The sequence below is a fragment of the Aulonocara stuartgranti genome (genome assembly GCF_965226115.1).
Source record: "Aulonocara stuartgranti genome assembly, chromosome: 12".
Lineage (NCBI taxonomy): Eukaryota > Metazoa > Chordata > Actinopteri > Cichliformes > Cichlidae > Aulonocara > Aulonocara stuartgranti.
In genome coordinates this window covers 13,574,565-13,602,159 of record NC_138948.1, presented here as the reverse complement: position 1 = coordinate 13,602,159, position 27,595 = coordinate 13,574,565, and the positions used below count along the sequence as shown (strand labels likewise).

Here is a 27,595-nt window from a genome sequence, read left to right as displayed (position 1 = left end):
TGGTGCACACAGCAAGGTAGAACAGTAAAAATTATTAGATTAAGTTAAATTAAATATCAATAATATCTCATTTTAACTTCATTAATAATTCATTGACTCATAAACATGTACGAATTGTGTTTATAAATAAGTTTTAAGTTTTAATTTGTTTTTATAGGTAGCAACAAAAAACAAAACAAACAACAACAACAAAAACCAAACCAAAAACTTTTCTGCTTTCCTGTTGTCACTTTTGGTATAATCCACTTTTGCCGGTCATCAAACTCCCCCGGCGCCTGCCACGACATGGTATCGTCTAATATGGCAGCCTCCGTGTTGAAGCGATGTGCGACTGCTGCTGTCAAAGTTAAAAGTTTATCTCCGTCTCTTTCAGGTAGACACATCATGCATTTGGTTAAGACTCAATATAGAGTATGATTTAATTTTAGTTTCATGTTTAACGTCTATTTTTTGTTTTTTTTTACGGTCAATATTTGAATGTTCATAGAGGTGGAGCTAAATGCCCTCAGTTCATGGTAACGTTAGCTAACAACATGAAGCTAAACTAACCGGCATTTGAGTTTTCCTGTAATTTTAAAGCCATGAGCAACTCATTTTCCCAAATATTTGACTGATGTGTGCATTTCTCTTCACAGCCCGACGATGGTTGCTTTCAGCGGCTTACACAGACAGCAAAATGTGGGAGGCGAGAGAGAAAGATCCTCAGAACCTGGGTAAGAGTTAAATCTCCACATTACACAGTACATAATGAAAAGACAAGCAAACAAAGGGCTTGTCAAGATTTGGATCATTATCCAGGGAAACGTAACATTTTTCCACCAAGTCAAGAAGTGTCAAACTAATATAGCAATACGACTGACTATAATGCCCTTAATTCCAAATAATTATTAAAGCATTAATAGTTTATTACCTTTAATAAACTGTTTAAAAAACAGATCATAAGCAGCCTGAGATGTGTAAAGAAACGTAAGTGCCACTTCCACTAAACATGGCACTACATTCAGTTTACTGCACTTACAGTGCAGTGGTTGTTATTATTGTTTATTTATTTTTTCGACCCCTACACATTCACACATGCTCACTCTCAATTGGGGCAGCTTGAGGTTCAGTATCTTGCCCAAGGTTTCTTCAATGTGAATGGAGGAGTTATGAAGTCAGCCACTGACCTTCCAGTTAGAGTGGGTAGAGTGTGTAGGATACTATCTTCTGTGGCTCAGGAGCAGGTTGGCTTCAATATGGATGGACAGGATTAGAAATGAGTACATCAGAGAGACAACTCCAATCAAGCAGTTTAGAGACTTTGGGTTGGATATGTAAAAAGAGTAGATAGTGAATATATTAGACACATGATGTTGAGGAAGGAGCTGCCAGGCAGGAGAAAAAGTGCAGACCCCAGAGAAGGTTGATGGGTGTAGTGATGGAGGGCAATCAGAGGGTTGGTGTGACAGAGGAGGAAGTTAAGTATAGGGTGAGTTAAGTATAAGTATAGGGTGAGATGAAGGCAGATTATCCATTGTTGTGGCCCCCAAAGGGAACACCAGAAACCCCCCCCCCCCCCCATCCATCCAGTAACCCATAGTTGTACAAATATAGAATATTATTCTAGTACAGTAAATTAGTTTGTCTTGGGAGAATTATTAAAAAAGAGAATTTTTTTTCTGGAAATATTTACACCATTTGATGCTCATTGCAGAAGTCCAGCATCAAATACTACTGTGTTTACACTTCATCAACACAGGGTGGCAGTGTAGCACTGCAGCCTCATGGTGTTACAGACGAAATTTACCTGCTTCACAAAGTGTACATAATTTATACTCGTAGTTTAACAAAGTTTAAATACAATTTAATTAGATATTACCGAAGTTGTGAAAAGTTGTAAATCACCATAATAAAACTCATATATTAAAAAAAACAAAAACGTGTCAGCAATTTATTCTACTCTGGAAAGCTTATTCTCTAGTTTATTTTACTATAATTCTGGTATTTTTTTTAAATCCTTCTTAAACTTGCAGCTGTACTCGCCAACACTATGGACAGGACATATGACAGGAATCTCCCTGTTAGCTCTCTGATTATGTCACGGGTAAGCTGCATCTACATTAAATGGACCATATTTAGTTTTTTTATTTATTTGCTGTAAACTTGATTTTTCATGGCACACTGTTTTCTGTTTCAGTTTGTGGACAACATATCATCCCGGGAAGAAATTGATCAAGCAGAGTACTACCTTTATAAGTAATCAGATATCATTTTTACATCTCCTGCATCTGTGCCAAATGTCTGCTGCTGCTTTTGGTTTTTGTGGTACCAGTCTGTGTGTTTTTGTTGGACTGAACTGTCTGTTTGGTTTGTCTGTTTTGGTTTATATTCAGTCACATGCTCTTCTTTGTTTGGGGCAACTCCAGACCTTTCCTGTTTACTCCTTCCTCTGGAATCTGCACCCATTCTTGTGATGGCAAGATTTAGTGTGTTTCCCAACTGCACTCTAGTTCAGGGCACATTCATTTTCATAATCGGGAAACACTGAACGAATTTAGATGTGCTTCTGCTAATATATTCTTATTCCTATCTCTGATTTCCAGGATAAAGTTGTGGTTCAGCAGCTGAAACTGTTTACCGTATATTTGTCATGTGATTTCCTCTCTTCCTCTTGTTGTTGTGTTTGTATCTATTTCTATTTTAAAGCATGTGAAACAACTTTTTTTTCCGTAAATTTCTTTAAGGTTTCGTCACAGTCCAAACTGTTGGTACCTGCGAGACTGGACCATTCACGGCTGGATCAGACAGTGTCTAAAACATGGGGCTAGAGATAAGGCCTTGCACACACTTAAAAACAAGGTACACTATAATATTCACTCAGTTTATTCTTTGGGAAATAAACTACGCTGAGAGCACTGTTTGGGTCTTGCATATGAACCTTATCTCAATGATCGGAGAGGAAATCTGATCAAGGCTGTCATCATGAGACAGCACAGACTCATTGTGAAGCACTGAGGCGTGTTTTCAAACCGATCTGACCAGCACAAATAATGTTAAACGGTTAAATGGTTGACATTTTCAGCCCAGCGCTTTTTTTCAGTTCCTGAATGCGTTATAGTATCTGAGCATCCCTGAATTACTCCAGAAACAGATGTCAGGTAGCCAGTGACGCGTTTACAGTGAGGTAAAAGCGATCACGGCTGTAGTTGTTTTGATTGGCGGCATACAACTCTGACGCAAGAGCTTTCATTGTCACTAATGCACTGAGAAGCAGTCTTATTGCTGCATGTGATATACACCTTCATCATTAAATAATGTAGAAAAAAATTGATGTTTTTCCATGATGCCAATATTTTGATATCTCTGTGTGCAGATCCAGTATGGAATATTCCCAGATGACTTCACCTTCAATCTCCTCATGGATTCCTTCATTAAGGATGCAGACTTTAAAAGTAAGACTTAGTTTAAAAATCATTTTTCATTTAACCTTTGGGAAGCATAAGCACCACACAGACTGCAAGGCCAACCCCTTGCAGGTTTCCAAGCACATTCTTGTTTGCTTGAAATGTTCAAATCACCAAAATCTGATTTCAACATTTCTTTCCTTGTTTGTAAAAGACGGGGGTAAAGGGAAGCTTGTTGTTTCTATTTATTTATGTTTTCTATAATAACATTAGACCGTAAATAATTGTCTTGCAGAGCCGCTGTTTCAGTTGAATGTGAAAGTTTTGATTCCATTCGCTAAAAGTGCTTATATGCTGCAAAGTTTCAAAACAGTAGCTCAGATCTGATGTTGCTGAATTACTTTTTAGGTTTCGTCTGTTAGTTTCCTTTATTAGTGGTTTACAAATGTCGCTATTGTGACGTAGCTCAACAGTTTACAGCCTTGCCAGATGAACTCTCAATGCCCCGTCATGTTTTGTACAACAAGTGATTTGGATTAAAACCGGGTGGGCGCATAGAACTAATTTTGGGTGGTTTTGGATCTTTTGCCATTAAAAGAAAATTACAGTGTCCTTAATTATATACTCATCCACGACACTCCAGTTGATGGTTGGCAAATTCTATGTAAAGGACTATATAGTGAGCTAATGGCCAGCCAAGATTTAACTTAGTTAACAGTGCCTAGAAAAAGAATTTGCACAATAAAACACAACGCATCAAAAATCAGCTAAAAGAATCAATGTCCTGCAAATATGCTGAGTGTAATTAATAAATAGTAGTTAATAAATACTTTGGGGAACTTCATGTTTCAATACATTGCTGTCATACACCTTGCTTTCATTTTGCAAGTTGTATGACACCTTGTTTGTGTCATTTCGCTTTATGCACAGTTTACAATATACTATAGACCACTGGTTTTATGCTCCTTTTTCTGGGATACCAGGATTCTCTGCTATACAGGACATAATCATAGTGCAGATTTGGACACCATTGTAAAATGGTGAACTCACCAAATACTGGTAGTTTATCATACAGCTTCTTCTCACTTCCAAGAGTTTATGGCGCAGAGTATGGCAGCCTCATCGCGAGCTCCCCCAAGCAACAGCTGGTTTTAGTGTTTAATTTTCCTTTTCCTTTATTTTTTCTCCCATTCTTATATTTTGCTTGTTCTTATGTTATTGTATTGTATTTTGCTCACCCCTGTTGCTTGTGAAGCTTGGACACAAGACTTTCACTCGCATGTGCTGTACCAGTGTGCCCGCACATGTGATGTGACAATAAAAGTATCATTTATTTAACAAAAACTAAGTGCAGTGTAAGTTTTAGATTTCTCCTAGCAACCCAAACAACTCAAACTTATTTTTTCTTGTTTTTTGTACTTAACTTGTCATGAACATTAACATTTAGCATGCTGAGGCCTGCAGATTCTGAGATGTAGCTCTTGGGTTTCTCTGAGCATTGCACAGTGTTCGCTTGGGGTGAGGCTCCTGAGAAGTTTGGCACCTGTCTTGACGGTTTTTCACAAGTAATTAATCTTTTGTGTGAACTGACAGAGTTCAGATTGTTTGGAAATGGCCATATAAGCCTTCTCAGATTGATGGACAACAGCAAGTCTTCTCTGAGATCAGTGCTGATGTCTTTTCTGTGTGGCATTCTGTTAACACATATCTGAATGAACTGCCAAATCCTCTTTTTTTTTTCATCTCTAGACCAAAAAATATAGAGGCGGTCACACTTATAATCAAATAGTTGTGTGCATTTGATTATGAGTACCTGGCTGCTACTTATCCCCTTAGTTCTTATGTAAGCAGTAAGAGTTTACTCAGTTTTTCACACACAAGCTTACTCCTATCCAGATTATGAAACTTCTGTAATATAAAAAATGTTTGTCATATAGAGATATTGGGAAATGTTATCTGAGAATGTTTGTTTGTTTTTTATAATTGTTCAGGTGCGTGTTCTGTGGTTGAAGAGGTGATGCTTCAGGAGGCTTTTGATCTTCCCTCCACTCAGATCCTGTCTCTGTATGCTCTGGGCAGTTACCTAGCAACCAGACCACAACTTGCTGTGAGTGAATCAGCAGCTCTGAAGGTGTTTAGGACAGCTGATGACTCTAGAATATTCTTATGACTGGAAATTGCAAAATCAATTTCCTGTGATTCAAAAAGGGGCATCTTAGGGGGTTTCATTCTAAACTTTTATACATTTTTGTAAAAAGAGATGCCCGATGCTAATTAACATGTTGCAGTAGAAGTAATAAAACACTTGTTCTTTGCTGCGATCAGGTGTCAGAAGAACGGGCTCTGGGGGCATCGCTGCTTATCTGTGGACAGAAGCAAGACAACACCATTGGCCTCAGTGCTCAGCTGCTTGGCAATGCTTTCCTCGGTAAGTGCTTGAGTTTCTTTTCTTGCATTATTTTAAGCAATTTTTTTTGCTGTGATTGATAGTTTTGTTTTTTCTCCTGTAGCCTTTCATTATGCCACTTGTCTCATTTGTTTTCCTCCTTCTTCATCATCCAGGCAAGGTAGAAAATTTAAAGGGCATACATGCCGTCTTCAAAGGGATGCCTCTCTTCTGGGGTCGAGGATATCTGGGCAGAGCGCTGGCCATTATGGAGAGAGTGGCTGCTGCTTCTAGTGATGTCAAACTGTCCAAAGATACAGTAAGGGCAAACAAATCGTGCTTCATTTTGTGTGTTTTGTGTTAGGGTTGAACAACAAATTCCATTTTTTCCTGACTGGTGTTTCTTAGTATATTCACAGAAAAGTTTGTGCAGCTTGTTCTGGAAGAGACTTTAAAACCACAGATGATAGAAAGAAGTGAGATGAAGGACACATTGCAGCCTCTTATTGTACAGATTTGTACCTGAGCAGCAAAACATAAGGTGCACAGCTGACACCAACTCATAACTAAAGCAAATCTCCTTTTTTTTCAGTTTCTCTGTGCAAGTGGCAAGTTAAGTCCAAAAATACCAAATGCTATTTCCTTTGAGCACAAGGCCCAAAAAAGGAACTGAAATGGACTTGATGAGTTGATGACAACTGATTTAGTTGTTCAGTTGCCTAACCCTTGTACGTATCCTGTCTTACATAAGTATATCCTCAGACTAGAGACGCTTTCCTGCAGTATTGACATGGTGCAACTTCTTTATTTTAAAGATCTTCTTCATTTATACAGTTAATTTCACAATTTAATTGGGTATTAATAGGGCTTGTGCAGTTCAGTTCAGCACATCTAAATTAATTACTGGCGCTTTTCTGGCCCTCATAGAAATTGGGAGCAGAGGATGTGGTGTTTTTATTGTTTTTCTCTGGGAGTTCTGGTTTCTCCCACCTTCAAAAATAAGCTAGGTCCATGCTGATAATGTCATCTGAGGACACTCTTCTTTTTATGTCAAAGTTGTATCGATCCCTGAATTGGTGTCTGAGCCAGCACTCACCTCATTAAGCGTCTCAGGGTAACGCACAATTTGCAAACATATTTAAATATCAAAATCAGTAATGAGAGAGCAAAAACATTGAACATTGCAACCCCAGATATCCTTGATTATGTCCCATGTGTCTCTGATTAACTTTACAAAAGGTACCAATGATGGCATACATTATTCTTTCATATAGGCAGAAAAATATCAGTAAGACAACTGCTGCGTAATACAACACAAACGTTCTGTGCTCAAGCAAATGCACAATATGCTAGAACTGTTTATAGTTATATAGTTCATAACAAACAACTATCCGAGCCGTACCAGACAGCATTGCTCTTTGTTCTCATTTGGGCGCCTGATATCAGCCCCCTAACTGTGGGTTTGATGTCAAACGGATGTATTTCTTAACGTGTTCATTTGCTGTTGTAAAATGAGCGTGGATTAAACTGCGTGCAGCATTGCAAATAGTCCACAGGCTGCTTATTACTTTCCAGGTAGGCTGCTTGGCACAGACAGCATTGTGTGACACACACGCTGTCATGATTTTGCAATTTTTACATATATGCGCAGGCTGTAGCATCTCTAATCCGCTCTCTGCTGTCCAGTTCAATAGTACAGCTTTGTCTGCATCTAATGAGATTTTGAAGAGCCTGGAGCTCTGAGGTTGTCTTTGACAATCACTGCAACAGAAAGTGAACAGCCTGCGTCACACAGCAGCACAGCAATAACGTAGACAGAGAAGATAACGCCATAGGACAGAGAGGAAGTATTACATCTCAATGAAGGTGCTGCTGCCTCAGGTCACAGTTAATCTTACTTCTTCCTAAGATTAAGAGGTGACTTGTCAAGTAAGGTGTATAACCCTGCGTCATTAAATGTCTGGCCTGTTTTCATTCCAGTAAGAGACTTTACTTGCATAATGTAATTTTCAGCAAAAAGACCAGAAAACAGTTGTTTCAGAACATGCTTCATTACAAAATTTTATCTTTCTGCATAAATAACATTAATTTTTGTGATTATTTTTCAGCTGGGATATGTGAATGACTTGCTCCACGACCTGCCTTTGACCTCAGAGTCAGACTCTTCTGGAGAAGAGTCAGGAGGTGAAGAGGACAAGAAAGAAAACACTGTAGATGAAGACGATCAGGCCGAAGCTGCTAAGCTACCCGAGTATGTCAAGAAATTCAAGGTGGGTCTTTGTTTGTACTTAAAGCTCAAATTTGCATCAAATGTAATTATAGGGGCATGCTGGTAAAAACGAGGTTATAACTTAGAAGTCAAGCTGCTGTGAGCAGCATGCTTTGTTTTTTTTAAGGGACAGATTAAAATATAATTCTAAGGCAAGAGGTGGGGCGGAAGTATGTTTTCCCTCCCATTTGTCCATCTTTCAGCAAGATTACACAACAACCACCAAGCTGAAACCTGATGGAAAGGTGTAGCCTAGACAAAGGAAAGACCCATTAAAAATTTGATGTGGATCCAAAAATGCAAAATACCCTGTTGGGTTATAGGATACGCTTTCTGACTGCGCTCTAGTTTAAAAAGTTTCCCCTTTGCAAACAGCATAAGATGGGGTTTTTTTTGACTGTCAGAAGTGCTTTTCTCCATTCTGCCTACTGTCTTGTATTACCACTGAACTGATAATAAAATAAAAATAATAAAATTATTATTTTCCACTTATTTTTGAATAAGTGGACTGTTAATTAGGGATTCTTACATTTGTAGTTACGTTGTTGATTCTCTAAACGATAATTTATATATATATATTTTTCTCTTTAAATTAAAGCAAAGCTTCTGTTTGCATTTGTCGTTGCTCACTAAGGTGTAGTGGGCATGTTCTTGAGACCATGCTGAAAACATTTCCTTCCTCATAGAACATTTTCTTCCAAATTTTCCCAGCTGGCATTCTTCTTCTTCTTTCCTGGCTTTGTAGATCCATTAACGTTCCTGAAACATAACTACCACCTGTAGATCAGCGGACCAGTGTAAAAGCCTTAGCTGGGATGTGGATTTTATCAGCTGCGTGCATCAGGGTTTATAATGCTTCCTGGTGCACCTACAGGAGAACAAAGAAAACAGAGTCCAGTTTGCTGTAAAGGGGTGGTCAGAGCTTCTTTTTGCAAATCCAGATGTTGAGCTTTGACTTTCAGTACATTCTGATATCAAATGCTGTAGAATATGTGCACACACATAATTACTATTGGATACATGAAATATCTGCACCTGCCAGTGTTTTTATCAAATAGCTGAATCTGAATCATTATTGAATTCATTTTCTGCACTATGCATCCTGACATGCGCTGTATGTATCCACATAAAACCAGGTTTAATTTTTCAGTCTTTATTTTCTATTTATTTTAAACTCATAGATGTCAAATTATTGTTGTGTGTGTAGTAATGATGCAAATGGATATGCACTTATACCACAATCATAAATGATTGACCTTCTGAATAAAAGTAGGTAGGCTTACAGAGAAACTTTGATCCCAATACATATGGCATTATTGCCACAGGGTAAAGATAAATTTCACTGGCTGACAGGCCAGGTGCCCCCTATAGGCATGTGTGTGGCTGCATCCAGAGGGGGATTTCCCCTCATGGCCAAAATGTTTGCTGGATGAAAATTTGGAACAAAATAGCTGCAACTGTTTATTTGACGTATGCGCATCATAAAAAAACAAACTACATTTGGTCATAGATTTAAGGGATATTTCAGACCACGAAGCTAAGATAATAAACACTGGAATTATTGGAAAGTCCGGTTGTTCTTGAATGCATCATATCTTGACTGTTTTTCTGTGCAGCCATGATTCTCGGTGTGCGTCACATATTGGAAGTGACTTTTCTGGGTCACAGGGTTTCACCCAAGTCATTTAAATGAAGTGATGAGATCATTCCTTTGTGCTTTCAACTTTTTTTGTTGCCCTGCCTCTCCAGGAATTGAGCAGTCAGCTGGAGTCTCAGGGTAAAGTAGAGTCAACCTCTTTCCAGGATTTAGTGACCGCTCTGGCCCAGCAGAACCTGGCTGCTGCCGAGACACCGGACCTCGAGCAGTATGAGAGCCGGGTGCAGGCCTGGGAGGCCGAGAAGAGGCAGCTGATCCAGAGAGAGAAGGAGATGAGGGAAAAGGCTGAGCAGGAGAAACAGGAGCGATTAGCTGCCATGGCTGCAGCTCAGCAGGTGTAGAAACTTTTTACATGGAGCCAACTGTGACTCACTGAACTGTCCGTCGAGTACGTACTTTAAAATGTGTATACTTGTGAGTGTATTATTATCATTGCACCGGATTCTGTCACTTATTACTTTTGTATATATCAGTTATTGTGTTTGTGGCTCTGTTTTTATATAATAGAGCTAATATAAATAGGCTGTCAAAATAAAACACACTTTCAGTTCTATCACATATTTGTATTTCACATTTATTGTTTGTCTGTCGTGGACTATGGGATGATATCATCACTGGAACTTATGCTCACATCAATTGTTCAGCCCGATCGTAGGGTGACCTCATGTAAGCAAAAAGATGGAAAAGCTAGGGAAAGATCGTCCCATCACATCCTCCCACTCCTTTTCCTCTTTGCCTGCAGTCGTCTTTGTCACATGTTTGTGTGTTTTCTGTGTGCGCACGTCTGTCATGCATCTTGGGGAGTTTTTTCTCACGGGCCACATTACACAAGATATTTGCTGATAGCAAATCTAGAGAAAAACAAATTATTTGCCTAGAAAGGAATGCAGTTTTGACCAGAAACCTTTCCGTTCACATGAAAAAGCCAATAATGTTGTATAGCTCCTGATAAATGTAAGACCAGACAAAGTGCACATCAGGCTAAATTATTAGGAAACTATCTTCATAAAAGTTCAATGTCAGCTAATACAGAAATATCACTCTAACAGCAACGACACGTTAACTAACAAATGAAGTTTGGACTCTGCACAAAAGATAAGATAATAGATCTTTGGGGGGGGGGAAATGCTGTTGTGGTAGTGCAGATAATGCATTCATTCTACATTATGCTGCAGCTATTCAGTATTCAGAGCACGAGCTTGGGAAACAGCCTGGTATGCAGTCCAGGATGAATGAGCAGCACAAAACGCTGAAACAAGAACCATTGTGATCCCGAGGCACCTCACTAACAGTTCTCAGAGTGGCCCTGCATTCATAGTTGGTGTTTGCTTAATAGTGTTATTGCATAAATTGGACCGCCTAGAGAAATATTAAAGCACGCAGGTGTTGAGTCACACTTTCAGCTCTGGCTCCACTTACTGGTTTATAACTGATTATGAATTAAGACTTTGCGTTCTTAAAAGAAAAGGGTTACTAAATCAAGATTTTACAGTTTTGTGGTGTAAATGTTTGCACCACCTGATGAGGTGAGGGGACTCAGTGGAGATTTATAAACTTAAAGAGGTGGATTCACTGACTTTTTACTTGAATATCTCCTTTTATTTACATTGCACTTGTTATCATTAAGTAGAGTATATTGTATAAAGAGGGGTGGTAGATATACTGAAGAAAGGATGTTGAATGCGGAGATGCAGACCACAGAAAGGGTTCATGATATATACACATATAGCTCTTGCAGAGTGTTAGCGAATGCAACACAGTGTATATGAACCATCTTCATCAGTCTGACAGTTGGCTTTCATTCCTGCTACGCTTAGACCACCTTGACAGATGAATTTTCGGTCACATTCAAAGTCGCTTAAATCGCCTTTCTTCCTCTCTCTGATGATCGATTTAAACCTCAGCAGAACGTCTTAATATTTGGATAAAGAACTACCTGAATAGGTGCACCTAATAACCTGGCAGTTGAGTGTACACTACAGGAGAAATTCAGCTGATTCTTGGATGCCTGCACAAAGTCGCACAGTGGTGAAATATGTGCCACTAAAGTGTAATTACCATAAAGAAAAGTGCTAGTGTCCTTCTTCCAGCTTATCAGTGAAGTCTTTCTTCTTTGTACAGTCACAGATTATTTCCACAGATTCAGGCCTTTTTTTCTGTGTGTGATGCTTATCTCACAGCGATAAAGCTGTTGAAAATATATTAGCTCTAATCCTCATTTAAAAAAATTAAAAAAAGGTGGCCATCAGTCATTCTTTGGCAGGTTAAACATTGCTGGTTAACAGCAGTGACAGGAGTATTTACTTTCTCCGCTGATCAAGTCAAACAGGTGAGATGTCAGGAAGTTTGACATTCACGTCACTGGTTATCCGATGCCCAGAGCCTTTTAAGTGTGTTAAAACACCCATGTCTGTTTTCTTGGAGGAGAGGAGGACGTTGGCTAGCTATGATGTCATGGTTTATTTGAGATGTAAATATTAATCTCAAAGAGAAAAGCGTGTGCATTAGACATTATCAGAGCTGGGCTTGGATACAGAGGACTTGCTTCTATTTAAACCTTTTCTTATATAAAGAAACCTCCCATGCCTTTGTTGGTCAGTAAATTTGTAAACAAGTCAACACGTTCTTATTTAATCTTTTAGGTTTAGTACGTGCTATCTCTGAACACCATGTTCTAATTGTATCTACGTTTGGGAGAGTTTTATCTTCCTGCAGATGCATTTTCCTTGTTGCATGCCCCCCCCCCCTTCTTTTATATTTTGCTCCTTTTATTGATTAAGTTTGATATAAACATCTATAATTCTCCAAGGTGGGAGCGCACAGGTTGGTCCTTCTCTTGTAAAGCAGAAAAGATGCAAGATAAGATGGGTTATTATTAAAGACTTCTCACTGAATCTCCAGAGAAAGATGTTTATTAATCTTTCGTTATTCATCAGGGTCACTCGCTTCATATTTAACACTTTAAAAAGATAAGTGAAAACAAATAATGTTTAATTCATCTGTCCATTTGTTTAGAGGGCATGCATGGCTTTTATGTGTCCTGACGCTGGCGCATTGTTCCTATATTAAACGAATAAATTAAGGTGATGTGCAACGGCAATTAGACATTGGATTTATCTGCTGTCTGATTTATTTGCCTGTTATTTTGACACCGTGAGCTGAAATATATGACCTTATAAGCCAATTAAAATGCAATCAAAATAATGTTTTGCTCTCAGCCATTAGCTACAGTTACATGGTAACTTTAAAATAATACTTTCTGACTTTGAACACCAGACTTTGACAGTGTGTAAGTTGGGTCTTAGTTAAACAACGCGAAATTTCCATCTCAGTAAGTAACAAGCAGGATTAAGCAAGTGACCAACGAAGCAGCAACCTTCAGCGCTGCAGTTACTCAAAATGAGACCGGCCTCTAAAGCAAGTCAGTTCCCATAGAGGCTCATGGTTAAATTCCCAGCTTCACAGTAGAAATAAGCACGTTTACAGCGTGTTACGACACACCTGTACAGGTAATACAGTTTTGTATAACCCACCTCTGCAAATCTATTCACTTGGCTTTAATTTGAATCATTAAGATGATAATTTTTTCCTAAAATTGCTTTGAGAGGATGGGAGTAGGGGATTTTTTTAATTGCTGCTTTAAGGCTTAAATTTATGCATAATTAAAGGCACCCTGCTCCAAGTGATGCGTGGGTGCCCTGTGATCTCGTCCAATGCTTGATTGTGTTTAATTTGTCCAACAAGTAGGCTGTTTTTAGGTTTTAAGACAGCTTTTCACTGCTCAAATTTTGCATCCTGTTTAACAGTCAGACAGGGTTAGGATGATACAACTTGCTAATCAAACTAGCTGCAGGATAGTGCTTACTTTAGTTCTTAACTTCTGATCTTTTGTGTAAACATGGTAACTTCCAGTTTCAAAAGAAGAAAGACCAATGGCTAAAGCAGTAAACAAAAGGCTTTAAGACCAGAGTTAATACAGTACTTTATTAAATTAATGCTTAACATTGAAATTTGAAAAGTCATGGATATTTTTGCATAAAAATGCATAATTTCATGCTTGCACATAAAGGAGTAACCATTACAGAAAGATAAGCTGGTTGTAGCTGTTAACTGTGGTACCCATCTTTCATTAGGTGGTAATCTAGTATATTTGTTTGTAATGAATATGCTCTTGCACCTTTGTAAGTAGTCTCAAAATCCAGATTTGAATATCTGGATTTTTATTAAGCTGCTTGAATGGGAAATTTTTTATTTTAAATATCAGATGTAGCTGCACTTGAACTTATGTTTTCCTTTTATCTGCGTCTAAATTGTTGATGTTTGTGAAAATCGTCATGCGTCCTGTTCAAAGACACCAATGACATCAGTGCAACGGAAATGATCTAAGTTATTCAGCAATCACGTGACATGACAGGGTAAACACGAGTTGTGTCGTAAAATCATTACAATTACAAATTATAAACCAAATAAAGTCATATTCATTTCTCCACAATAGAGACAAATGATGAATACTTGTTATTTATAAGGACTGTTGTTGCTAGGTATTCCTGTGTCTGATCACAGGCGGCCAAAACATTTAATCAACAAAGCTTTTTAGAGTCACATTGACCAAGCAGAGGTGGATGAACCGCATCTGAGCGTTCAGTGATGACATGACTATTTGGCAAGATGTCTCACAGCTGTCCCACTGAACTGATAAGCATGAAGAAGCGCAGTGGCTACAGCCATGATGTTGAAGCAAAAATAGAAGCAGCGGGATGTTTTGATATGAATCAATCCTCAAATACTGGAAAGAAATCTCACGTGCTCCCACTTCCTGTGACAGGACCATGTGAGGATAGCTGGCAAAAGTTTTCAGCAAACGTTATTCAAAGCCAAATGAAAAAATAGAATAAAATTAGAAAAAATAAAATTGTGTGTGTGTGTGTGTGTGTGTATATATATATATATATATATATATATATACACACACACACACACACACACATGTTATATATATATATATATATATATATATATATATATATATAACATGTGTGTGTGTGTGTGTGTGTGTATGTTATGTAATATAATATAAGTATTATATATATAGATAGATAGATAGATAGATAGATATCTGAATGATTTGATAAAGCTGCTTCTTAATGGCGTAAGCATCAGTAATTTGAATGGAAGGTTTCCATTCAGTTACCTGCATTTCAAAGAAATGACACAGCAGGAGCTCACAAACAACATCCAGCATGTCCAAAACTAATTCGTAGACTCAGGGATTGGAATATAAATAAGCTAATTAAACGGTGTTCCTCATTTGTCTTGCTTTTGCCCTTTGGCTATAAGTTTGCTCCATCAGCAATACAGCTTCCTGCAGACTTTTTCCACTGTGCTCTAGTGGCCAAATATAGTCATCCGGTCATTTAAAGATTAGCAGAAAAAGTCCTTAATGTCTCTTTGGTTTGCTTTCCTTGCTAATGATTACCATCATAATGTCTTATGCGCAGCTTAAGAAAAGTAAGAGCTACAGTTTTTCCCAGGAATATCAATTGGCTGGATTAACGCTTCAACTTACCAGAATGTTGTTGTTTGACTGTTGCTACGATGAGTCACATCTACTTTGGAGAAAAACTTTCTGGAAGGAGAAGTGCTGTGTAACGTGTAAAACACAGACTCTTATTTGTCATTTTTATAAACTAGAGTGAGCCTCCTTCTCTGGTGTGGTGCGTACCAGCTGAGGAATAAATCACCCTATGAAGAGATATGTTCACTTTAGATGGATGTTTTAGTCTCGAATCTGACTGAAGGTCATGCTTGCAGGAACTGTGAATGAATATTTTTATAAGGTACACGTGATTAATTATGACAACTTCATCGACAGTCTAAACAAACTGGCAGAATCTGATCTAAAAAAACAAATCTTCAAAAAAAGGGACTTTCTGTTTGCAAGTTGGCAATTCAGTGCCAGTTCAAACAGTTTACATGTGATTCTCTGCGCCGTGGCTTTGTTATGCTGAAGGAGATCGCATACGGATGTTATCTGTAAATCAACCAGACCTCAAGATAAACACATCCTTGCTATTTCTAAACTTTACATTTAAAAACAAGCTGCAGGCAGAATGTCCTCAAGGACAACAATCCCGTCCACCTGGGCTTATTCCTGGAGATGCTGGGAATCTTTCGTCTGGTTTAAAGTAACTGTAAACTGCTCTGTTTAGAGCTACCAGGTCAGCCCCTTAAGCTCTGCGCTATTTGTTGATACATTATTGGGGGGAAAAATCATAAAGTAATTCAATAAGAGTTCCAGAACTTCAAGGCCAAATTGTCTGCCTAACCAAGACTGTAAAGCGGAGAGTAAACTGCAGTCTTATAACTGTTATTCTGCCCTCGGTTGCAACCCAAACACGTCTGATTCAGCAGAAAAGAATCGCAACGAACAAATCGTGAAATGATAAAATGTTTTTGAATGTTTAACACAAGCACTGCTGAGTCATAAGCATTAGTGCTGACTGTTTGTGGGTTTGTTTGGCTTTTTTTATTTTCCATATATGGTTTTTGTACTCCTCCCTATGACATTGCTGTATGGTAAACAGATTAAAACAGTTCTCAGTTTAGGAACAAGTTGACTCAACTTTTAAATGACTAATTAGAAATCTGGGGAATTATTTTGTCAGAGAAACCCATTCTTACCTCCTGTTCTATTTAATTAGTGAGATTTCCACCCAGAGGTCAAGAAACAAGTTGACACAAAAAAAAAGGTATGCAGTGGTTGTAGGTAGCCTGCAACCTGCAAAAAATATTGATTGAAGTTTAATTTCAAATATTCCCTGCAAGCATTTGTGTTAAATTCACAAACAGATCTGCAATTGTAGGAACAGTGTTTGGACATTTTGACACATTAACTGCTCGTTATTCAAATTAATTTAACTCTTTTTGTGAAGACTTCTGTGATGCGTGAAAGTATTCCAAAATAATCAAAAATATTATACTTGAAGTTCATTTTCACTTCAGCAATAAATCCACTCAGTGTTTAAATAGTTTGGCAATTTGAGAAATAGGTTATGTCCCTTATTCATCGAGTTGGAATGAAATTAACAATACTCTCTGAAGCCCAGAGCTTAACGATGCACAAAGTCCAGGCCTTGCCGCGTTTTTTGATGATTATCTTACAATAGCTCCCAGCTAAAGTTTTTTCATACAGATTTAACAACAAGAGATAACATGTTTAACATGAGCGAGCATTAAAAGGCTGCTGAATGGATTTAGTTACCTTTAGAAAGAGTAGCACAGAGTACTCTCTCACTCCAACTCAAACATAAACTTACAGCTGTTAGTTATGGCACATCTGAGAACCTGTCAAAACCTTTTCAAAATGGTGAACAAGCACATTATTACAAATTGCTGAGCTTTTCATGTGAGGCAGTGTGAGAGAGAGAGACAAAAGTGAGAGGTTACATATTTTTAAGCAAACATCTGCCTCTCCAAAGCTCTAGAGCAACATTTGTCAGTTATGAAACTGGTGGGCGTGTAGGCAGCTCATCCCTGCGTACAGGGAATTAAATAAGGAATGAAGACAGTTTTCTTTGACCCATCCCCCGAGCTATCAAATCTGTCTCTACCTGTCCTCAGCGATCATGCCGCTCTACGGGTAGCAGTCATAATCTTAGAGCCAGCCTAACAGTAAACCAAAACACAGGAGCATTGTTGCAAGGGAAATAATCCAGAGCAACGCCTACTGTAAATGCTGTAGCAAATACAGAGTGCCACACACCTGTAATAGCAGTTTTTCTTCTCTATAAATGACTGTTCTGGGAAACAAAACCATGGGAGAAAAATGTGCATTCCCTCACCCGTAAATTATAATACTTTGAGGACATAGGAATCTATAAATCCTTTCCACAACACAATGTAGTAATTGTTTGGCACAGGAATTAAAGCAAGAAGAAATGCTTTTGGGAAGTAGGGTTTTTTTTTGTGTGTGATTTGCTTTCTTTAGACAGTACAGCTCACACAAAAACAAACGTACAAATAGAAAAGCCCATGCAAAAACCACATTGTGCAATGGTCTATCTACAATAACTATCTACAGAATTGTATTTAGAGGAAAATTGATTATTTCAGTAGTGTTGGTGGTTATTACTCTAAGTTACAGTGCAGCTATGCTGCAGGTTATCTGACTTCAATACACAAATCCAGGAAAAGCACATTCATGTGAAACCTAATCTTTCCAATCTACTTACAGCACATTCGGATAGCCCTGAAACTAAACATAACTTCAGAGAAACAAACAACTGGAAGTTGTAGGGTATGAGTATGTTCACGCACACAGCTGTGTTTTCTGGTCGGGCTGACGTGTTAAGGCCAATTATGTAATACGGACTACATATGAATGCAATGCTAAAACAAACAAAAAAAAAAAACATTTTCAAGGCTGTAAAATGTCTGTAACTTTGACAGCAACAGATTGTGTTTTGATGGGGTCACTATAACAGGATGACGTCAGATAAGGGGACTCAAGGTCTCAAGAGTTCAACGTGTTCTGTCACAGTCTAGTTAAAAAGAAGCAGTAGCCAGAAGTTATGGACTCTCCCCGTGTGTGTATGTGTGTGTGCTTTTTTTAAAGGCTTGCACATTCACAGTAATCTTTACTTATTAACTTAAAACAAAAACAAACACCTTCCATGCAGACAATTTGTCCGTGCTGGTTTTGCACAGGTGACAGGTAGCTCAGGGTTAAGCACAGCACAGGCGACAGTCCGGCTGCATCTACAAGTGCGCCCGCACACTGACTGACCCCACCCACCGAAGCTAAGTGGCAGAAACTGTTTGTTTGTCAACAGTCCTTTATAATCATTCCTTGCCCTCACATGCAGTGCTGGGAAAAGGTATTTTCCCGCCTTCTGGTTTTTTGCATATATGTCCTAGTTACGTGTTTCAGATCATAGAACTAATTTCTGTATTAGACAAAGACAACCTGAGTACACCCAAAATGTGAAACTAAAAAATTTAGAAAGATTCGATTTATTAAACTTTGAAGTTTAAATAATTAAAACTACCGTAGCTAAAGTGACCTAGCCCCTTGTTAAATCATGGATTAACTGCTGTTAAAGAAATCTTTTGAAAAGCTGAGCTCAGTTTTTCTGGCCACGCCCAGGCCCAGATTACAGGCAGACTTGCTGTATCAGCAGTGTAGGTTAGTTGTCATTTACTTCAAGTTCAAGTGAACACCAGTGATTTCCAACACATTGTCCTGACTCAGGTTATGTAAGTGTATCATGGAAATACAGTGTTGAGGTCGGTACCTAAAAAAAAGTAATGTATTACACATTACTTGTTCCTTTTCTTGAAAGTAATCCAGTAGCATTCTTAAAGTTGGGTGGATAAAGTGATTCATAACACTCTTTATGTGACTTTCTCAATACTCTGCAAAATGAACTGAAAGGCTTTGTCACATAATTACCAGTTAAAAACATAAACCTTAGCTACAGTCCCACACACCACCACAAATCCCCATCTACAGGACACACATAGAACATAAAGCCAAAAACACAATGCAAAGATGAAAGAGATTTCAAAGCAATCGCTGCCATACCGACACTCTTCTACTTCGAGCCACTGAAGTTTTGAGTGCAGCACATTAGGATCAGTTGTAACTTATCGCACAATAGCAAATATACATAGAAAAATGTGTGACTGAAACACACACCCTTAGTAATTTAATCTAACAGTATTTTTGCTGACTGAATGGTACGACAATAACTAACTATGAGTAGCATGCGATTAGATGTGCATCTGACTAGTTTTTAAGTTGTTGCTATAAATACTCCAAAAATATATATACATTGTTGTGCTCACACTCATAGTAGGTATAAAAGATGAATGCACTGCTTGGGGAATTCACGCTATGAAGCCTCAAGCCGAGCATTTTGCAGTAAAAATCCTCATATTAAAAAAAACTGATGTGAACTGTGAACCAAGGGGACTCTGCATGCTCATTGGCTGACGACTTCTGTTTGACAAATCATTAGCCAGTTAGCATACTCTAGAAAATTACTCTAATACCAACCATAATTTAACTTCACGTACTGTTCAGTATGACCTAAAATTAGCAACTCAGCTTATAAAGCCATCACAGAGTATTTACTGAGGTGACACGTGAAGGAGGCCGGGATTATTATCCCATAGATTTCTGTACAGCTGATTGTTTGAAACCAAGACTCACCCCCTGCTGGCCATTAAGTAGAATGCTGGTAGAATCCTACATTCATCTACTGACAGTGATCAAACCTGTTTGATTTTTCCAGTACAGATGACAACATTTTGATTTTTCTGCTACCAAACTGGCCTACTGTTGCCATTTATGCCTACAGTATATAGTCAGCTAAATCAAAACATGTAGAATTCTTTTCCAAGATAAGGTAAGATAAAGATTCCTTTATTGCCGCTGTACATAGACATTGTACACTTCAGCTGGCATTTACTCGCCAGCTGAGGTTTGACATAGCAGCAGGTTGAAGGCTGAATTGCATGTGATTGTGGATTGTGTTCCAGTGTATCAAGTAGTAGTATTAAGTCACAGAAAACAAACATAAAAATTGCATAAATATTGGTTCTCCTAAACTGGAAGAACTTTCACAGATCGTGATGGACTCACAGACATTTTCATCTTGAGAAATGAAGAATCGGTTTGTGTGGCTCATCTGATAAATTTCAGAAACCCCGGAAACCCTTTGTAGACTGGTAAAACTTAGCTATGACTAACACTTTCCACTATTTATATGTATTATATATACCTGACGTTCTTAGACAACTAACTACCTCACTAATTCATCTCTACAGATTAACTACCATGTACATCTGCTGGTTTGTTTAAATGTCACTTTTGTTTTGATGTGTTTTGTGTTTTTTGACAATTATTGAAAGGAATTAAATAAAAAGAAGACTACTGCTCTCACCTTACCATCGTGTTTATGTACTCCACAGTGAAAATGATGGGTGCTTGTTTTGCCTTTAATTGAAACAAAATGTGTTTGGCGGCTGAATTTTAAGTTACTAATAAACTGTTCTCTTTAAAATATGATCATAGGAACAGAAAGTTTTGTTACAGCCTTATTCAAAGAGGCTGTTTGTTTGACATTTTATGACACTCTTATAAACATATGTGATCAGAATTAGACTGGAGACTAACTGATGTCACTGGAGCCTTTTCACATTTTGTTGATTTTTATCAGTACCTAAGGAACAAAAAGACCCTTGAACCAGTAAGCAAAATATGAAATGGTTGTAAGGAAGTCAGATTATCAAAGTATAACCTTTAGTTGAATTATTGTCTTATTTCCCATCACCTAATCTTGCGTATTTTCATGTGAATCGTTTGGTTAATCTTTGCGATCAATCATTTCTCAAAGTAGAATCCACCCTAACAGATCAAAATGTAAGAAAAATAAAGATTTTTTCCTTTTCTTCCTCCCTCCCTCTCTCTGTCCTGAAGTGGAAACTTTGAGAGCAAAAAACTACACTTTTATTTTTCAGACTCACTTTTGTTTTGTCCTTTTTCCCCTACCTAATAATGTTATACCATGGTGTAAAGAAATTGCTGTGAGTTGTGGTTAATCTCTGTGTTACAAAATGTGACCTTTTTCCTGAACTGCTGATTAGGGCTGTGAAGTAAAATGAAGGGGAGGGGCTGAGCCCAGCAAGACGCCAGAAGGCAGAGCCTCATTTCAATCTCTCTGGCGTGGTGAGTGAAATCTGCTTCTGTCTTGCACAGCTAGCTGAGGATCTGATAAGAAAGCACCACGGAGCTGTTGGTTACCACAGAGGCAGCATGCGGAGGATGCTTTGGGGGATTTTGTAAGTTTTTTAAAGGTTAGTTTTCAGATAAGAAAAAACTACTTTCTTATTTTGAAAATGCTTCCCAGGCTTCTTTCACTTGTAGGTAAGTTTCTTGCTCTGGACTGGAAATACAGGCGATAAAACGAGTTGCTTCACTTGTCTTGAAGTGCGTTTGGACTTCACAATGAATAATCAAACCACAGGGAGGACCATGGTCCCCACCATTCCGTCCATTATGTTCATTTTCGGGGTGGTTGGAAACCTCATCGCCATCGTGGTCCTTTGTAAATCTCGGAAAGAACAGAAAGAAACTACGTTTTACACGCTGGTGTGTGGCCTGGCGATCACGGACCTGCTTGGCACGCTGCTGGCCAGTCCGGTCACCATCGCCATTTATGTGAAAGGCGCGTGGCCCGGAGAGGACCCGCTGTGCCAGTACTTTGGATTCACCATGCTTTTCTTCTCGCTGGCAGGGCTCAGCATCATATGTGCCATGTCGGTAGAGAGATACATTGCTATAAACCATGCCTATTTCTACAACGACTACGTGGACCAAAAACTGGCGGGACTGACTCTAGTAGCGATCTACATCTCAAATGCTTTTTTCTGCGCCCTGCCAATTATGGGCTTTGGGCAGGTGAAGAAACAGTACCCACAAACGTGGTGTTTTTTAGAGTGGAGGAGCAACAAGACCAGCGATGCCGCCTACTCCTACATGTATGCTGGTTTCAGCTCTCTTCTTATTCTCTCCACTGTCATCTGTAATGTGTTGGTGTGTGTGGCTTTGATCCGGATGCATCGACGCTTTGTGCGTAGGATGTCGCTTGGCACCGATGTGGGACGCAGCGTGGACCCGCGAAGAAGAGCACGCAGCTTTGGTCGTCTGGCCGGTGCAGAGATTCAGATGGTTATTCTACTCATAGGCACATCGGTAGTAGTCCTCATCTGCTCTATACCACTTGTTGTAAGTTTAATTTTTTTTTCGGTTGCATGTTACCATTACGCACGCTTTACGCATGGTTCTTTTTCACACAAAAATGTTTTTTAAGTGCAGAAAACTGTTTAGTTAGGTTAAAAAAAATGTGAAAAAGAATAACTTTTCCTTTTACCTTTTCAGCCACAACACTTACAGTCCAGATTAATCACACTTACTCAGCACAGCTGCCGTATGCAGGATTATGTAAAAGTGTAAAACAGTTTACATTAGAGGTGAACTGACTCTCTTCCCTTTCATGTTTATATTAGTGGCCTCTCAAACATACGCATCCATATCTTTTCATTCAGTCACTATTCTCCTCTCCCCTGCAGGCTCAGGTGTTTTTAAACCAGCTTTATAAGACTCCAGTGGAGGTGCGGCTGGACAAAAACCCTGATCTACGGGCAATACGTTTTGCCTCTTTTAACCCTATCTTTGACCCCTGGATCTACATCCTGCTCCGCAAGGCTGTTCTCATCAAGCTCATTGAGAAAATCAAGTGCCTGTTCTGTAAAATGGGAGCAAGGAGGCAACAGAGACAGGGAAACTTCCCCTGTATTGATGCCTATCAGCTCTCCTCTGTGATCTCTAACAGGGACTCTAACTCCTTGGTGTCTAGTGACCAACGAGATAGCAACAGCACCTGTCAAACCTTCCTCTACTATAAAGATAAAACTGAGATGTGCACTGAAAAATGTCCTAAGTCAAACAAACTCTCTGCCTCACAACCACCTTCAGCAAGAAATTCACAAGCTTCTTACTCATCCCAAGAGGGCAGCGCTGAGGATCAGACCAGAGACGAGACAAATGCAATCACAGATCATCCATCATCTCCATGCCCTAAAGATCCAGCACTTCAGGTCACGCTGAACACCGAGACAGTAAAGGAGAAATGCATCTGACCCAACCAGAGAAATACCGTTTTATTTCTCTACAACAGACCTTTTGAAGAACTCAAAAATGGAAGTAGCACATAAATAATAAGTAACTCTTCTATCTAGTAGAGCCCATGCAGTGGGAAAGAGATAAGTGCTGTGAGTGATATCGTCCCGTTGTTTGTTTCAGCACCCAGCAATCTCTGTGATGACTGACTGTGTGAGCAGATTTTGCCATTTTGCCTAAGAAAGATGTTATGGTAAATGGTCTGTATTTGTATAGCGCTTTATTTGGTCCTAACACAATCATATACCCATTCACACACATGGGTGTGTTAGCTGTGGGCACTGACAGAGGCGAGGCTGCCGGACACTGGCGCAACCAGGCCCTCTGACCACCACCAGTAGGCAACAGGTGAGGTGTCTTGCCCAAGGACACAACAACACAATGACCGAGACTGTCAGAGCCGGGGCTCAAACCGGCAACCTTCCGATTACAAGACAAACGCCCAACTCTTGAGCCACGGTCGCCCCTATATATGTTCGCGCGATCGCCCCTATGTTAGACACATAACATTGATGAAAAAACTTATCATTCTCAATTTCATTTACTTTGTTCAACCATTGTGGAAACCTTTACTGTAAAGCTCTATTTACTGTCTCCAAACTGTGCTGACTACAAGCTTGTGGTCAGTGTAGTAAATGAAATAGTCCTGATTGTGCTTCTTGTGAGTAGTCACTATGAGTATTCACATAGTTATTGTTAGGACTGATTCATTTGGAAACTCTACTGTACAGTGAGTTTTGAAGGGCACAGTCATGTTAGCTCCATGACTAATGTAGAGTAGAGTTTATAAGGTTGTGAAAACAGACGTTTTTGTTCTATAGCCCGGAAAACACACAAAGATACTGTCTCAAATTATTAAAAAAACAAAACAAAACACAGCGAGGGCACAGAGGCTCTTGTTCCACAGTAGACTGGGAAATTTCTGCATAATTTCCACAGCTACAGAAAATGTTCTATAAATCAGTGGATAGATGCTGATTAATGAGATGCATTAAGCGGTCAGCTTGAGAAGAATCAAGTTCTAAATGAGCGATCTTGTGTAAAATATTTTTTTTGTGATATATAACTATTCTTCTCTAAGAGAAGGTCAAGATGAATAAATTCCAGGTCCAAAAGGATTACTCGTCCAAAAGACATATTTATGCGCAGTTATAAATTGTATCAGTCATGCAGTTTGATCAGTATTTACACTCACAAATTGTTGTCTTTCAACATCACTATCTATAAAGTCAGGACTCAAAATATCAAAGAACCTATTGAAAAATGTTTTGTATTAGTTAGGACTGAAGCTAAAGGTTAAGTTTAGGAGTAACACTTCTCTTTGAGTGTAATGTTTAAAGTGAGATGTTCAGTTTTGCAGGAAACCAAAGTTTTTGTTGTCAAAGACATGCTGTTTACAGTGAAACAAAATCAGGAAAAGTCTGATGATGCTCACATTTAAAAAGATGGTACCAGCACCTTTTTCCTCCTTGAAAATCACCAGATACCACCCAATATCAGATCTAATATGAATTATCCAAGATCACAAGTCTAGATTTAAATATTATTCTCAAGTTTCATGTGAGTATACAGCGTAATCCTCCTCTCTGTTGCATTTATAAGGCAAATTCTCCATTTTAATATTAAAAGTTAAACCTTCTGGTATTCTAACACTATACAGACTGAACTTTTGAACTCCTGCTGGTTTGAAGTTTTTCACTCAGATTTTCTTTTTGTCTGAGTTTGAACATGAACATTGTAAACATTGTACAGTGAGGGCAAAAGTTAGGGATTGACATACTAGTTGAAAACTTTTAATTTATTTTGAGTCATTAAATTATGCACTTTATGCTCAGTTGTGGTTCATATTGTATTGCAGAGTGAAATTTGTGTACATGCATATACTGTATGAGCTTTGAATTTATTTGCTGTGGTAATATATTATATCTGTAAATATGACTTGATGTACAAGAAAAAAACTGAGTGGAAATGACTGAGAACTCCTGTCTGATAAGAAATATATATGTCTACATTTATGATGCAGTTGTAAATGAACACTAACTGTTTCAGAGCAAACATCGCCTTTGACATGTTGTCATATTTTATTACCATAAAGCAGAACTGCTTAATACGAGCTTTCTTTCTCACAGTCACATTTTCCTTGTTTATATTTAGTGAGACCATCTCTTCAGCACTTCTCTCCTGAAACAATAAACACAATTGAAAGCTCCAGTTCACTGCAATTAAGCTTAAACAAGCATTGCAGTGGCTTAAGCAAACACCGGAGTGTGAGAGGATCCTCCAGTCTCTGGGAACAAGACGCGTTAATTTAATTAAACTGTGAAAATCAGGACTGTACCATAGCGGGAGATGGTGATACGTGGAACATTCATGAAGATTCTCAGTAATTTGATCATCTTTGTTCACCAGAGTCTGCAATACCCAATTAAATGTATTAATGGAAAAGCAACAAGACTGATATCTACCATCTGGGTGAACAGGTGCACAAGCACAGCCTGCACAAATGTTCAGGATTGCTTCAATAACCCCAAACAGGCAAACAAGTAAGTGGTGACGTCTTGATGCATTCTCAATCATCCAGATAAGTAAATCTCCAAAAATTGATTCTGTTCATCTGGACGTTTTCAGTGGGAGAAACGTTTCGTCACTCATCCAAGTGACTTCTTCAGTCTCAGCTCAGCTGACTGCAGGTTTCCTCAATCGGTCATTATGGAAGTGTACTGTTTATAAGACAGAATCAAATTTTGGAGAAGTAAGTGGTGAGACCATCAGCTTTAAATTTCAGCTGTGAAAGAATATCTCTGTGATGCTCAGAGAATTTGATCTCATGTGATGCACAACTTGACATGTTGTGTAAGTGGCAAAGCTGTGATGCTGCTTTATGTCAGCGGGGTCCTCTAGTGACAGTCTGCACACTGTCACCTCTGTGCTCATTGATAAACAACAGAAAGCACCTGTTGCTCAACAGTGTCTGCTGTCGGCCTCGGTTAAGGAGGAAATTAAACAAGACGAGTCTGAAAATATGTCAGAGCCAAAGCGGAGCTGAAGCAAGTCTTAGTGCAGGCGCTTCATCCCTCGGGTGATGGTGAAAAGAGAAATTAAATGTAATTCAAAGGGAAAATATGATCCTCTGTAGTGTGTTTGGAGCCATTCTTTTCACATCAGTGTGACAACCATCCTTTCTCCATGTGACATCAGTGAAGCCACACAAGCTAAGTGCTAATCTCCTCTTTTGTTACAGCAATTACATTTTTTAAATAAAGTTAAACATACAAATGCAAATAGATTAAACAAACAAATGGTATAAAAAAATTAAAATATGCTATTGTAAAACAATATTTTGATGAGGTAAAAATGAACCCAACATCAAAATATGGACAATAAAATAAAAGACATACAAATTGAAACATAGACATAAAGTTACAATATAATATACAACAATTAAAATATTTTAATTTCAACATAATTTTAAATGGCTTACTAAAAAAAATACAAAAATATATTTTAACAAAGTACTGCGGTCTGCATTAGGCTATAGCCCAATGTCAGCTCCTATATAACTCTGAGACCCCTTTGGGTCTCAGAGTTATATAGGAATTTCTTGAATGTAAATTTTTTTGTCTAACGATTGCTTGTTTACATTTTATTTATTTTATGCTGAGAGCACCACAACCAGAATCTGTTATGATGCCGATCATTTGCAGGCTGTATTATAATATCTAAGTTAATAAGAACAGCTGACGCAAAAATTTTCCCGTTGTGGGATCAATAAAGTCTTATCTTATCTTATCTCTTATCTTTGATGTGGAAATTGAAAGACATACTGGAGGTGTTGGATCATCAGTCCAAAATTATTAGCAACTGAAAGCAACTTGACAACTTTCAGTCTTCAGAATTTTTTGTGTCAGTTTTGATTGAGTAGGTTTTTAGCTTTGGTTAGCTAATACTACAACACAACATTTTAAATTCATATCTCTGGCTGGGATCATGATTGTGGGGTTTACTGCCTGCAATGTCAAAAATAAAGGGCCTGATCTTTTCGAGTGGTAGCAAAAATCTCAGAGCTAATCAGTAAATGTTCTGCAAAACGTTTGCACGTGCATACCTAAAGATGACGATATTTTATTTGATATTAGTTAACTGACTTCCAGCTAAA

At 38.4% G+C, this 27,595-nt stretch overlaps 2 protein-coding genes across 3 annotated transcripts; both read left to right on the top strand.

Moving 5' to 3' along the window:
- Positions 1–281: 281 nt before the first annotated feature.
- Positions 282–10,251, top strand: mrps27 (mitochondrial ribosomal protein S27). Its single transcript, XM_082553975.1, has 11 exons — positions 282–373; positions 636–713; positions 2,013–2,083; positions 2,177–2,235; positions 2,724–2,838; positions 3,353–3,431; positions 5,375–5,490; positions 5,709–5,811; positions 5,946–6,088; positions 7,878–8,039; positions 9,788–10,251. The coding sequence occupies exons 1-11, from the start codon at positions 286–288 to the stop codon at positions 10,034–10,036; spliced, it is 1,263 nt and encodes a 420-aa protein (XP_082410101.1). The 5' UTR covers positions 282–285; the 3' UTR covers positions 10,037–10,251.
- An 11,093-nt stretch (positions 10,252–21,344) lies between these two features.
- ptger4a (prostaglandin E receptor 4 (subtype EP4) a) lies at positions 21,345–25,552 on the top strand. Of its 2 annotated transcripts, XM_082555419.1 has the most exons (3): positions 21,345–22,238; positions 22,338–22,485; positions 22,830–25,552. In XM_082555419.1, the coding sequence occupies exons 1-3, from the start codon at positions 21,706–21,708 to the stop codon at positions 23,397–23,399; spliced, it is 1,251 nt and encodes a 416-aa protein (XP_082411545.1). In that variant the 5' UTR covers positions 21,345–21,705; the 3' UTR covers positions 23,400–25,552. The 2 variants fall into 2 exon arrangements, with proteins under 2 accessions (XP_082411545.1, XP_082411544.1); XM_082555418.1 differs by having other exon boundaries at positions 21,345–22,485.
- The last annotated feature ends 2,043 nt before the right edge of the window (positions 25,553–27,595 follow it).